This window comes from Diplotaxodon limnothrissa, linkage group LG20, assembly GCF_057381915.1.
Source record: "Diplotaxodon limnothrissa isolate DT_005_m linkage group LG20, D_limnothrissa_male_GT1.1, whole genome shotgun sequence".
Lineage (NCBI taxonomy): Eukaryota > Metazoa > Chordata > Actinopteri > Cichliformes > Cichlidae > Diplotaxodon > Diplotaxodon limnothrissa.
Window position 1 is genome coordinate 4169237 of NC_140615.1, and position 13069 is coordinate 4182305.

At 43.2% G+C, this 13069-nt stretch overlaps 1 protein-coding gene across 8 annotated transcripts in view; it reads right to left on the reverse strand.

The window, feature by feature from the left end:
• Window positions 1-1006: 1006 nt before the first annotated feature.
• Window positions 1007-13069, reverse strand: part of huwe1 (HECT, UBA and WWE domain containing E3 ubiquitin protein ligase 1) — a 53261-nt gene continuing 41198 nt past the window's right edge. For 7 of the 8 annotated variants that reach the window (XM_085345074.1, XM_085345071.1, XM_085345069.1 and 4 more), the window contains 20 exons: window positions 12170-12390; window positions 11652-12043; window positions 10869-11529; window positions 10045-10753; window positions 9826-9914; window positions 8456-8612; window positions 8201-8333; window positions 7847-8049; window positions 7507-7742; window positions 6427-6529; window positions 6075-6224; window positions 5731-5976; window positions 4143-4260; window positions 3909-4049; window positions 3536-3823; window positions 3261-3366; window positions 2975-3092; window positions 2531-2712; window positions 1953-2143; window positions 1007-1858 (listed from right to left, as the gene is read on the reverse strand). In XM_085345074.1, the coding sequence (XP_085201200.1) occupies window positions 1756-1858; window positions 1953-2143; window positions 2531-2712; window positions 2975-3092; window positions 3261-3366; window positions 3536-3823; window positions 3909-4049; window positions 4143-4260; window positions 5731-5976; window positions 6075-6224; window positions 6427-6529; window positions 7507-7742; window positions 7847-8049; window positions 8201-8333; window positions 8456-8612; window positions 9826-9914; window positions 10045-10753; window positions 10869-11529; window positions 11652-12043; window positions 12170-12390 (4547 nt within the window). In that variant the 3' untranslated portion in view covers window positions 1007-1755. The remainder of the gene's footprint in view (window positions 1859-1952; window positions 2144-2530; window positions 2713-2974; window positions 3093-3260; window positions 3367-3535; window positions 3824-3908; window positions 4050-4142; window positions 4261-5730; window positions 5977-6074; window positions 6225-6426; window positions 6530-7506; window positions 7743-7846; window positions 8050-8200; window positions 8334-8455; window positions 8613-9825; window positions 9915-10044; window positions 10754-10868; window positions 11530-11651; window positions 12044-12169; window positions 12391-13069) is intronic. The other variant, XM_085345073.1, reaches the window with a different exon arrangement.

Sequence of the window (13069 nt, forward strand, 5' to 3'; positions counted from 1 at the left end):
TCTGAGGTAAGACAATAAGAAAACAAATGAAAACATGTGAGTAGCACACAGAGAGCAGAAAGGCTCGAGATTAAGTGTTGGTGTACAGTTCTCTGTCCAGCTGTGGTGATGCGGTCTGGTTTCCAGTAATATTTTGGACTTGAGTCAATTCACACACTTGGTTTCTGGGTAGCCTGTGGTTTGAAATGGTCTAAACTAAAAAGAAAAACTTACACAATTTGTGCCCATTGTGTTTTTTTGCTATGTGGTATGTCAACACGTTTAACTGTTAAACGACCAAAGCTGCTAGACTCCAGAAATTGTGTTTTGCTTGTCTTATTTCAGCACCGATGTGGGAGAGGACTACAGTTTCCTTGTACTCATACTAAATATGACCATGCAATGACGATGAGAGTTAAACTTATAACAGATTTGTTTTGTTTAGACTACACAACCCATTTAAGTAACGACAAACCTAAATAAACTCTGTGATGATGCAAAACGACAAGATAAAGGACCAACAATGGTCAGGTTGACTTCAAAACTGAACACACAAGTCGATCACGTTTTCAGGTTGGTTAAAACCAAGGAAAGGTGGCAATCTGACAGTGAAGGTGAAAATGTGTGTATACCATCGTTTTGTTGTCTCTCTCTTTCATCAGTAATGAAAACCACACACAGGTTTGAGAATGGAGGCCAAACTGGGTCAAGCTGGGCTCCTCTTCTGGTTCCAACTGATCCCTTTACCCAGCAGGCACTCTGCTCACGATGGCATCAGTTATTACATGTTTAAGTGATTTTTTTTTTTCCCAACAGTCAGTCTGATTCGTAGCATTGCAAGGGTTCAATTTGGTACTCGTGCTACACAAACTAGAGTGTCGGACTGGCAACAATTTTTTTTGTGTTTGTTCAACTGCTAAGTAGAATTATGAATAGAGACATCTTTGATGGAATTAATTTGCTGCAAATAGTGGTTAAAACACTGTTAAAAGAGACAATGAACGCATTTTTATGCATTTATTCATGTAGTTATTCCACTCTGATTCAAAGGCTCAAGGCTGGGTCAGCGATTTAATAGCCAAAAATACTCTAGAGTTTATGTGGTTAATGTTTTTTTTTCTTTTCTTTTTTAAATCTCCTTCAGGTTTTCTCTTCATTTTTGTACCATCCTTAAAAATGCCACAAAACTTTGAAAAGTGCATTTTTGTGAATAGCTCCAAAACTTTTCAAGTTGTTCATATACCCCTCATAAAAATGTTCCCCGTCATCAAAGCTTGTGAGGTCACAAATTTGCAACAGGAAACCACCAACATTTTTTCCCCAAAGGTTTTATAACCATCCTGTTCAAACAATCTTTTTTTTGTTTTTTGTTTTTTACACAGCCAGAGAACAAAAAAGATTGAACATAATAAACTCCCAAACCTTTTGTACAGAGAAATCAAACTAAATGAAGAAAACATCTCTTATATTAGTCCATGTTTTATCCTTTGAATCCCCTCTTGCATTTGCCATTAAATTGGGAAGGGAGACACAACAGTGTCAGAATGAGGCTCTCTGTGTTGTACGCAATGTCAATCAGTCTATTTCACTTGCTGGTTTTATCTGTTTTATGTGGAATAGAAACCAGCAAGTCTAGGCCATTCAACAAGTAATCCAGTAATGTCTATGTTGGTGTGTGCATGTGTGTGCGTTCAAAGGTTATCAATGTGAATGTGTAAGGAGTAGGCAAACCTAAAATTAAGTGTATGCATGTCTGTGTGTTAAGAGTCTCAGAGTTTAAGCCAGTCCGAATCCCTCGGAGCATTCCTGAATGGCCAACAGCAGCATATGTCTCAGCTTCTCGTAGCTCTCGTAGGCTGGAAGGTCCAGCTGGTTAAAGCTGAGGATGAAAAACAAAACATTACAGTTTTAAAGTTTTGCTCTTTTGAACCATCTACAAATATTTGTGCCATATCAACTTTCAACATGCTCACCAAGTGTGAGCAGATGGCAGGCGGTCAGTGGATCGATCATCACGGTGGATCTGGAACTTCTGGATGCCGTTCATGCCTTCCAAAGCTGCAAAACCCTGGAGGGGAACCTTGGATGTGCCAGTGACAAACTGCAGGAACTTGGCCCGGTCTGCTTGATCAAATGACCGCAAGGCCCTCCAGAACCATTGAATCTAAAGGAGAGAAAGAAAAAAAAATTATCCGAGTTACAAACATACATTTCTGTTTCAGTTATAGTAAGAAAATGTGATTCTTAAGCAATATGCAAGTGTCTTGTGGTCAAGAAACATTTTAAGATAATTTATAAGGCTTTTCAATATTCCCAAATCATATTCAGCGCTATGTGTGAAAGTTCAAATGAAACGCTTTATCGAATCAAATGTGTCTGCATCACTTCTGCAGCTGGAAACTTAAGTTCAAGCTGCATCATATTAACAAAAAAAATAAATAGTATTCGCTGTTCAGCTGCATGCTAGTGTATTTGTTAAGTCCTCCAGGAGGAATCGTGCACATATCTTACCAAACAGTTAAAAACACTGCAAACATTTCCTCATCCCTACCTGGATTGAGCTGGACTGGTACTTGTGATATTCAGTGTTAGCCTTGAGGTCATCGATGTCAATAGCTGGCAGGCCAGAAATGAGCAGTTCCAGCTCCTGCTCAGTGAAGATGGAGATCAGTCTCTTGGGGATGATCTCGTAGAAACCCTCAAGAAAGGCTGCGAGTTGCTTGCGGATTGCACCTAGTGAGTGAGAATTTGTTTATTTTTCAGTTAAGCACCTGAAAATTCAAAGCATCTCTCAATAATGTATGGTTGTAGCTCAACTTTGCATCTTTAATGCTGCTGCAGTGCTGCCACCTAGTGGCATCATTTAGATTGCATTATATGCTGGTTTAACATGGCAATAAAATGGCATCTGCTGATGACTTATTGTTTTTGCCTACACCAATTATTTTAGCATTTAATTTCACTGATGCAGCATTAGTATTAAGAAAAAACTCACCTGTCATCTTCATCTGGCACACCAGGTGCACATACTCCTTTTTGTTTTCCTCTGTGACCAAAATATTGGCTCCATTTGGTTTAAGGTCTCTGACTTCACATACCCCAAACTCCTGGACCTACACATACAGTCAAAGACAGTCAAAAAAATTGCCCTAGATAGCAGCAGCATTTTTAAGGGTTCAGGTAATTAAACCTTAACAGCACTTCTATGAGAACTTCGAACCTTTAAGGAACATATTAAATTCCATCAAACAGAAAAAAATACATAAAGAATAGACACCAACCTCTGTGCTGAATGTCAGCTCATAGCCCAGGGTGGAAACATCATTTTCCAACAGGTAAACCAAGCCCTGAAAGAATGGGTAATCCTCGCTTTCCATGTCTGTATACCTAGGAATATCACAGAAATGTAATCATATTATTGCTGACTGGTTCTCCGGTTGCCACAACATTTAGTGTTGTATTTAACTAGGCATGGGTTTGTTGAGATCATTACACTAACTGGTGCAACGTGTCGACAATTAGGTCACTTGGGTTTAAATGCTAGTAGCTCAAATACCTGACGCTCTTGCCCAAGATGTGCTTGTAGAAGCTGCGGGTGAAGTAGCACTCCAGTAACCGATTATCATAGACTGCCTTAGCCACAACACGACCCACAAACTTAAAGTAGCTGAGATGGTTGGGGTTGCAGTGCGATGATGGGTTGATGGTATAGGTGACACGATCCCCTGGTGAAGTGCGGAACAGGGCATACATTGGGTTGAACATCTCCCGGGAGATGATCATGTACCATTCCCTCAGCAGGCCACCAGCATCCTGACCCTCCTCCCCTTCAAAAACAATGTACCTGTAAGGGAAGGTGAGTGGATCAAGTTGAGTGGGTTTGAATTGAGGAGACATGCAGATAGACAGAAAGAGCAATGAAGCCTTACAGCCTGTTCTTCATGTCCTCTGGGCTCTTACGATGCAGCTCCCTGTACGAGTCCTCAAACACATGATCTCTCCTCACATGTACTGCCATGTCCTCCTTCCTCAGGCCTTCATCCAGCCGCTCCAATTCCTGGCGGAAGTACCTACAGAGATAAATAAAAATTCCAGCATGTCAACGATGGAAAAAAAGGAACACTTCAAAGTACAAAATTTAAGCTGAAGATAATTCTCCTTACTTCCTCTTAACATCAAAGTCTAGGATGCGTATGTAGTCAACCAGTACTGCAAAAGGTCCATCGGCCAAGTGAGTGGTTGACTGCCGCAGGATCTGATTAAGTACTGTGCGGTGAGTTTCTAGAAATAAAGAGTAAGGACTCCCATTAGAACATATACCATAAGATAAGATACCTTTATTAGTCCCACGAGTGGCAAATTTCATGTTAAGGCTGCCGACCATTGCCAGCGCAATGGCGGCGCCATCTTACCCTCTGACCATACATACATTACACAAAAACATCACATGGGGAAGACAGGTCAGAGAGGTATAACAATGGAAAATGCACAACATGAGGAAAGATAAGGAGAAAAAAAAAATACCCCCCCAGACTGAATTCCAAGAGATCAGTTTGAGAACAGAAAAAAACCCCACCTCTGCACATGAAAAACTCTTAATACACCAAAGAAACACATGACAAGCAACAAGGATGGGTAAAGGGTGAGAGACAGCCAGTGTAGACAGTGCATCCGGGCCTGCAGCCTATGCGCTGGTCTCCTTGATCCACCATCTGCATCGGAAGGGAATAAGCGTCGAAGGCGTTTGGAGGGGGAGGGGGGATGAGTGTCTTCCAGCCAACCCAGGTGGCCTTGCGTAGGATAGGAAGAACAGTCTAAGCACAGACTGTTATCAGGGTGTTTTTGTTCAGCTCTAGCCTTGAGATCACAGCTGGCGCCTAAGTGGTATCTGCATGAAGTGATGGTGGTTTTTACTTTAGTGCGAACAACTCGTATGAATTTCAAAGCAGTTCTAACAGTCCGACACTGGTCTCTCAATCTTCCGTTGGAGAGCTGCGAGCTTCTCCGTGATTTTATCAAAATTACGCTCTGTGATGTTGTCGTTCTCGTGCTCAAAGAGCCGATTCTGAGAACTCGACCGCAGTGAGCTTCTCCAAGATGTGATCCAATTTGCGCTCAGAATAAGAGCTCTGAGTGTTCACGGCAGCCACAAGCTTCTCCAAGATCTTATCTGTGCTGCACTCAATGAGCCCATTTTGAGAACTCACGCCTCGTCCCATCGTTTCAATCCCAGCGGGCAGCCTTGTGGGGGTTTGAACAGCTGGTTCCGCTTTCTTAATTCTTCGATAAGTCAGGGCCAAGCCAGCTCCAATCAGCAAGAACCCTGTTATCATGGTTCCGAATAGGTAGATATCTTCAGCGTCTTCGATCGACAGTCCCGCCAGGCACACGACCCTCCAGTTATGCCACCCGTCCATCGTGTATCCGGCACGGAAAGTCCCTCCAGGACACTCAGGCTCACCCGAGCCCAGGCTTCTCGTTGAGAAAAGGGTGTCAATTGCATTCAGGGACCAGTTGATCAAATCCATAATTCCTCTTGTAGGTTTTAAAGAACAGACTGTGAGAGCATTCCAGTGAAAGTAATACAAAAAAACCACGAGACTAGACAAGGACACAAGAGGCTAAGCAGGGAAGCTAAGGGAGAGGAGGAGAGGAGAAAAGTGTGACCGCCTTCGTCAAGAGCCAGAAAGAAAAAAAAGAAAACTAAAACAAAGCTTTATCATTCTCCTTATTTGAATATTTTAGGCTTACCAGCAAAGCGGAGAAACTTCTGAGTGTCTGGTGGCAGATTTGAAGAGATGTGCATGGAGGATGGTTCCCTGGAAAAGAATGGGTCTAGAGATGAAGGTGTGGCAGGTGTAAGAGGTGCTGGAGACAGTGGTGGAGGTTCATCTTTGATGTGAGAAAGCTGGCTCTCCCGCGTATCCCTCACAGGAGGTTTGCTCTCTCGCTCTGTGGCATGGACTAGAAAGAATGCCTCCACAGCAGGCTGGAGAACTGGGAAAACAGCATTAGGAGAACATATTACTTAATCCCTGATAGCAATTAGTAGAATATAAAAATCACAGTAAGTACATTTCTGAATTTCCACCTACCCAGGACGGCATGCTGGTCATGTGATTCCTCTAGTTCTTTCAGACACTCCCCGAGCATATCCCATAATTCATCCAACAACAGCTGCTCACTGAGCAGAGGGAGATCTGGAAGTCTCTCTTCACTCTCTGATTGACCATTTCCTTCTTCATCTAATAAAGTTACAGTATAGACCGAATCATTGCATCAACGTTGCTGTCAGCTGTCATGTACATTTCATTTTGACTGTTAACAAGACTGCTCTCTAGTCTGTGATTAAAAACGTATTTATCTGTATTGCAGCTGCTTGTTAAAAATCACAGTAAAGCAGAGAGTGTTTTAAGGTATAATTAACAGGATGCTTGTGAGTCATACCCAGAGGTGCAGGGTCTTGCTCTAGAGGAGACGGCTGGTCCACATCCATTGGAGAATCATCTCTCTGTGCTGACTGGGATTCTGAAACCGACTGGCCTTCAGACTACAGAAAATAAACCAGGCAGAACCAGAGGCAGAAACAGAATGTGAACAACAGGGGGAAAAAACAAAACAAAATAATGATTGACATGATGGCTTGTTTGGAAATAATTAGGGATGCACAGATTTATTTGCCAATAATCATCTTGTTTACTGAAACTGAGCTATTGGCCAATAGAGCAGTGACTAATATTTATCTGTTTTGTGTAACAAATTTAGGTACATTTATGGTTACATTTTTAATAGGCTGAAAATTAAATAGTATATACAGAATACACTCATCCAGTCTGTTTTTGATACAGTATTGGCCAAGAACATCAGAGCATCCCTAATAGTGTTCAATCTTGACTGAGACTGTCATGCAAAATGACATTCCCATGATCCACTGACACAGCAAGTAAGGAAGGAAAGGAGGGCGGGAGGAAGGGGAGGGTGGGCCAAAAGCATGAAGCAACATCAGCCAGCAAACAGACGACTTCAGTGAAACAAATCAAACCATTTGGAGCAGGCAGCACATTCACATCTAGGCACCATCAAAACTAGACTACATCAATGCAAAGAATGATAAAGAGTGCAATGAATCACTGGCCCATCTGTCTCTCTGTTGGAGCTGTCAATGTTCATCATAGCAGCAAAGCAGATGTCACAATGCATAAATTACTTGAAGTAGCAAACTATAGGGTGAATGTAAAATGTGTTTACAAATAATTAAATCCAATACAAAGGTTAGAATTGGAGTTTCCTACTTTTTAAAGGCATGTGCAATATAATTAATGGGTTGGCTAATAGATTAAAATGTCCAAATCCAAAACAGGCAAATTCAAGGCAAATGACTAATAGTATGTATCTTGATGACCACCACACCAAGTATGAATAAATTCACTGTGAAGGTCACACCGCATAGTCAATGATGACTTTTCATTAAAATGATGATTGACTGTGTGAGTAAGAATGCCTGCTGTCAGTGGAGCCCATGCTAACCGTGGCAGCAGCAGCCGTGCCAACAGGGGCAGCAGCCCCAGCAGGAGGATGTGGGGCAGCCATTGAGGATCCGGCAGCAACGGCGGCAGAGGCAGAAGGGGCGGTGGGTGGGGGGGCCTGTTGCAGCCGACGTGCCCGTTGCCCCTCTCTCACCATCTGGATGATGGCATCAGCCTCGGCCTCCAGCTGACGCACCGCAGCCTGGATGCTGCTTGCTGAGCCCAAACTGGTGGAGCCTTGCCAGTCACAAATGGAAGAAAGGGGTTTTAATCATTGAGACATGATGACTATATTGTACACAAAAACCAAGAAAGCACTGTATATGTAGCATGTTTTTTACCCAAGCGCCCTGTCTGTTTGGCCTTCTTGTTGGCGCGCCTTGTGTCCTCACGGAGCTGGATGATAACCTGCAGCACTCGCAAGAAAAACTTCTGTGTTGATGTCTTGGATGTTAGTGAGCTCATACAAGGAAGCTGCAGTTCACGTCCCCCAAGAGTGCGCTTCTGTGCCGCAACAATCACCACACTCTCTGACCCGTCAAACCTGTGTCCCAATCAACAGACACATACAAGGCATAGGAGTTTATAGTCATCATTACGATGCAAATTTAATGAGTATATTTTTTTTCTAATCTGCCAGTCATCTATGCTGACAAAATAATGCCACTGACCGATGAGAATTGTCATGAGCTAACCTGCTTGTCATCTTGCCCTTCAGTCTAGCTGATATGGAGGAATCCTCGGGAGGTGCGTCAGGGGAATGTGAATCAGCTTGTGCCCGTCTCTGCTGCTCCAAATTGTACTCTCTAAGCTCGGCCAGTAATGTCCCTTTAAAAAAAAAGAAAAAAGAAAAAAAAATAATGTTCCAAAAGTTTGTAAAGAAAAAAAAAACTGCACTGAACTGAAAACAGGAATATGAACTGGCACCTACGCTCTTCCCCAAAACCTACCGATCTGTTTGCAAAGAGTGTATCCGAGATGTCTTGCGCCGCTAAGCAGCAGTCTGAGTACAGTGTCTCTGGTGGAAGCATCTCCTCTAGAAAGCTGCAGCAGAATGTTAGCTGCATCTTCCAGACCTTCCTCTGAACACGAGTGAGATGTCAACACCTTTCGCAGAGGAAAAGAATCGTTTGTGAAAACACATCATTGCAAAAATAAATGTTGAAAACAAAGAACAGAAAAATATATAAAGACTTAAAGACATCTTAACAAATGAGATCATTATGAACAAGCAGTAAGACAATTTCCTAAAACTATCGACACATGTTATGCTGCATTACTTCTGCATGAATCCAGGTTCCAAGAACACACTGTCATGAACAAGCTGCTGTTTATGCTCCTAAACACAAAAAGCTACCAATAAGGGCGTAACCAGATGAGGTGATCTGTCCGTACTGCAGCCAAGCATGTATTTGACAAGTGCGATTGCTGTGTATAGTTCCCTGGCCTACTTGAACATCTTGGCCAGCACTAACACCCAAGGACAGCACTAAAACTTCCTTGATGGCTGCTTACAAATATATTTGGTAAATGGACTGGTTCTTATATAGCACTTTCTACTCTGAGCACTCAAAGCGCTTTACACAACTTGCCTCATTCACCCATTTTACCCAAACACCGATTATGCCAAGAAACCTTTGGCACAAAGGTCACAAGAAAGGAGTTGAGAGTTGTTGTTTTTTTAATTTTTTATGTAATCTGACTTAAAAAAAACAAACAAAAAAAACCCTTTTCTGCTCTGATTTTTCCCCCCTCCTCACATAAAGTAATATTATCCAGCCATAATAATCTACTCTTAATTCTGGATGAAGAAAACACAGTCAACATTCTCAAAGTAGTCTGGTTAATTTATCTGGGAGTCCAGCATTTTATTTTTCCCTAATAGTGTTTAACAGACAAACCACTGCACTTTTGTTACTTCTTAAAACACATTTTTACTGAAGAATTTACTGTAGACTGTGAAAAAAGAAGACAGGCTTTTTTTTTTTTTAAACAACATCCTAAAATGTGTTTTAACATTTGTGTCTCTGCCACGAGAGAATCGCAAACATCAGGCAACTCTTCCACTAACAGGATATTAAAAGAAAAATGTGTTTTCAATATCTGAAGTCCTTGCCTCAAAAACTGAAATGCCTGATGATCTAGAGCTACTTAATGCAAAATATTACTGAATTTTAGTTTTGAGCCCAAAAACTAAATGTATCCTGACTTCAACTTAACTCCGTTTACCAACAAGCTTGCCTTAATTGACCCTTAGAAGTTATTCAGAGAAATATCTTGGAAAAACCCCTCAACATTTCTTTAAATCATTTCATCATACCTCCACAGACAGTTGAAGCTGTTTTTCTGTCAGTCCAGTGGAAGCCAACTTTTCACTCTCTGTATTGCTAACAGCACCCCTCTGTTTTCCTGTTTTGAAAAAAAAAAAACAAAAACATTTTCATTAATAAAAATGATCATTTTCTAATAAAATCTCTTGCATTGTAAGATTTAAATGTAAGATTTGATCACATTTTATTCAGGAATAAAGTACCACTACCTGTAGAGATTGTTCCAGTGGACGTGGGTATAGAGATTGTTGTAGAGGATGTCTGAGAGGTTGCTATACTTGTCCCTGAGGATGTACCCTGGGCTACAGCTCCTACAGAAGCCCCTGGGCCTGCCACAGTGGACTGCATAGCGCCCACTGCGGCGGTGCCTTGTGTTGTGACTGAGGCTGTGGCTCCTGAGCTGGTTGCCGTGTTGGGGTTAGGAGCCTGTGGAGTTGGGTGTCCAGCAGGCACCTCTGTGGCCTTGTTGTCAGGGAGGGCAATGGATATGAGGGAGAGCAGGCGCAGCAGCTTTTCAGTGAGCAAGGAGCTCCGTCTGATCACAGGGTGGGACAACATGTTCATCAGCTGGCCTAGAGGAGAGGTCTCCAAGCTGAACTGGGCTCCCTCTGCCTCTGCACTTCCACCTAGAGGCACCGTCTTCATTGAGGCTTTGCCCTTACGGCTGACATTCATGTTGTCAAGCTTGACCAGTAGGTCCCAAAAATCGGTGGAGATTCCTAGAGACTGGAGGGTAGAGGCAGTAGACCCCAGGGAGTTCTGGGTGTTGGAGACATTAGGGTTGGTCTGAGACTGTGACCCTGACCTAGAGCCTCCACCTCCACCTCCTGAGGAGCCTGAACAAAGACGAGAGTCTAGGTCAGAAGACGAAGCTGACAAGTCCTTACAACGCTGCTGCGTGAAGTGGCTGGGGAACACCTACAGAAGAAAAGAAAAAACAAAAGGACACTGAATAACTTGCGTAACCAACTTCATTTCAAGTCTTAGAACACAGAATGGACAAAGATTTAGATCAATATAGCTAAACCCTCACCTTGGCTAGCTGAATAAGTGTGTCCAGCACATGTCGACAGACCACTGGAGCAGCTTGTGGGTGGATGTGAACAGTGGAGCCTCCACCTCCAGCACATGTGACACTCGTTGCACCCGCTGACACACCTCCCAATGTCCCAGAACTTGAAGAGCCTCCAGCTGAATGCCTGTCAGCGTGCTTCCTACCTGATGCTCGCTGAATCTGGAAAATGTTTGTTCGGCAACCCAATGCTGCATCCATAGAAACAGAGAGCCAGGAAAGCTGACTGGAACTGCGAGACTCCACCCTGTTCAATAACTCTAAGGAGGAAGCTGGGGATGAAGAAGAAGAAGATGAAGATGAGGAGAGGGACGAGGTGGCTGTGCCTTTTCCTCCACAGCTTCCCTGGCTGGTCCTCTTGCCGCGAGAGTCCTCTAGACGTGAGGTCTCCACGCATACCTCACTCTCACTGCTTCGTTGGAGTATTGACAACAGGCTGCGAATGACCCACCCACGTGTCTGAGAATGGTAGCAGAGGTTCCTGAGCACACGGTGCAAACGGCTGGTGTTGAGTTTCGGTTCATCCACAAACAGCAAAACCAGCAGGCAGGACAAAGCCTCGTGGTCCAGAAGCAATCGTCCACGCAGGCGCAACAGGGAGTCGACACTTGAACTGGATGGTCTGAAGAAAAAGTAGTAACAGTATGTCACCTGTCAAAACTTCTGTAAGATTTCCTAAATGCCAAACCGACATTTTATTTAAAAAGGAAAACATTTCAAAAAATTAGATCACTGTTATTATACCTGTGGTTTGTTCCTCCACCCATCTGAAATGTCCCTCCTCTCTGCACAGCCAGTCGGGTGTACTGGACGCCACGATTGCTTCCTAACCGGCTAGTGAAGGCCGGTGAGCGCAAGATGGCTGAGAGGGCTGAAGATGAACTATGACCAAAAAGCCTTTCATGCATCAGTTGTCTCTGACGTGCCTCTTGCTCTCTACGTAATGCAGCAGCTTCAGCAGCAATGTCTGGAGGCATGACAGCCAACACGCTGTCCTCCATGTCTTCAAGAACACTGCGACGGAGCTCTGATGGCAGTGTCTGGATGAAAGTTACGGGATCTAAAGGTGTGTCTCCTTGGGGAGGCTGCTGGGCTAGTTCCCTACGCTGCTGCTCTGCTCGCTGCTGGGCAAGAACCTAAGACAACCAATGGCATGCTTAGTAAATAGAACCAATTGTCAGTGACTTCTTTTGTTCGAAATATCTATGAGTAAGCATTTTGCTTACTCACGCAATTAAAAAAAAAAAAACATAACTTCTCACCTCCTCCTGGATGGCAGGTGGTAATGCTGCCAGGAATTCAGGGCTGACCTCTGTAACCCCTGGCCCTCCCAATACAGGTGCAGTAGAGGATGGCAAGCTTGTAGCAGCTGGAGGACGGGAGGGTGGTCTGATGCCAAGCTGATTCTGCAGCACCTCTCGGCGGATGTCCTCAGGAAGAGCTGCCAAGAAGGAGGGATCTACACCCTCTGGCAGGCTGATGCCTGCCATCACAAAGTAGAACAAAACAAACCCCCAAAATGAAACAATTAATATTATACAGTTTATTATTGCAGGGTTCACTACAGAATATCAGCCAGACTGCGACCAATCCAGGCAACGTAAAGCATCTGTTTGTGTTGGCAACAAAAGGGCTCCTCTTGCAAGATATGTCCAAAATTTCACATTAGAATTTTTATGGTTCTTCCATGAAGGTTGTATCGCTTTTGGCACCTGACCAAAACAAACACACTGATGTTTTTCATACCACTAAGCTGTGTAATACTATAAACACGATAAACCAGAATGATGACAACAAAGCAGCTAGATGGAATACTAAAACAGATTAAAATAAGAGCCAGCATTTCACAAACTATTTTGGTTACTACTTTTTATCTTAAACATGCTAGTTAGTTACTCCTTTCCAATGACGTCACACACATCAATAAATGATAGAAGTCATGATTGATTGGGGAGCAATGTGTAATCTGTTGTCTCTCAATCAATAAATCCAACATTTTATGGCTGTCCAATCAGACATAGTAACCATCACAACAGATAAAAATGTCACGTAGTCTGACGGTGGCATACGCAGAGATTCTACCCTTCAGTCATATATCCACTAACCATCCAAATTGCAGTTTACATTCAAGTATCTCAAGTTTCAATGAAGACTTGGCAGGA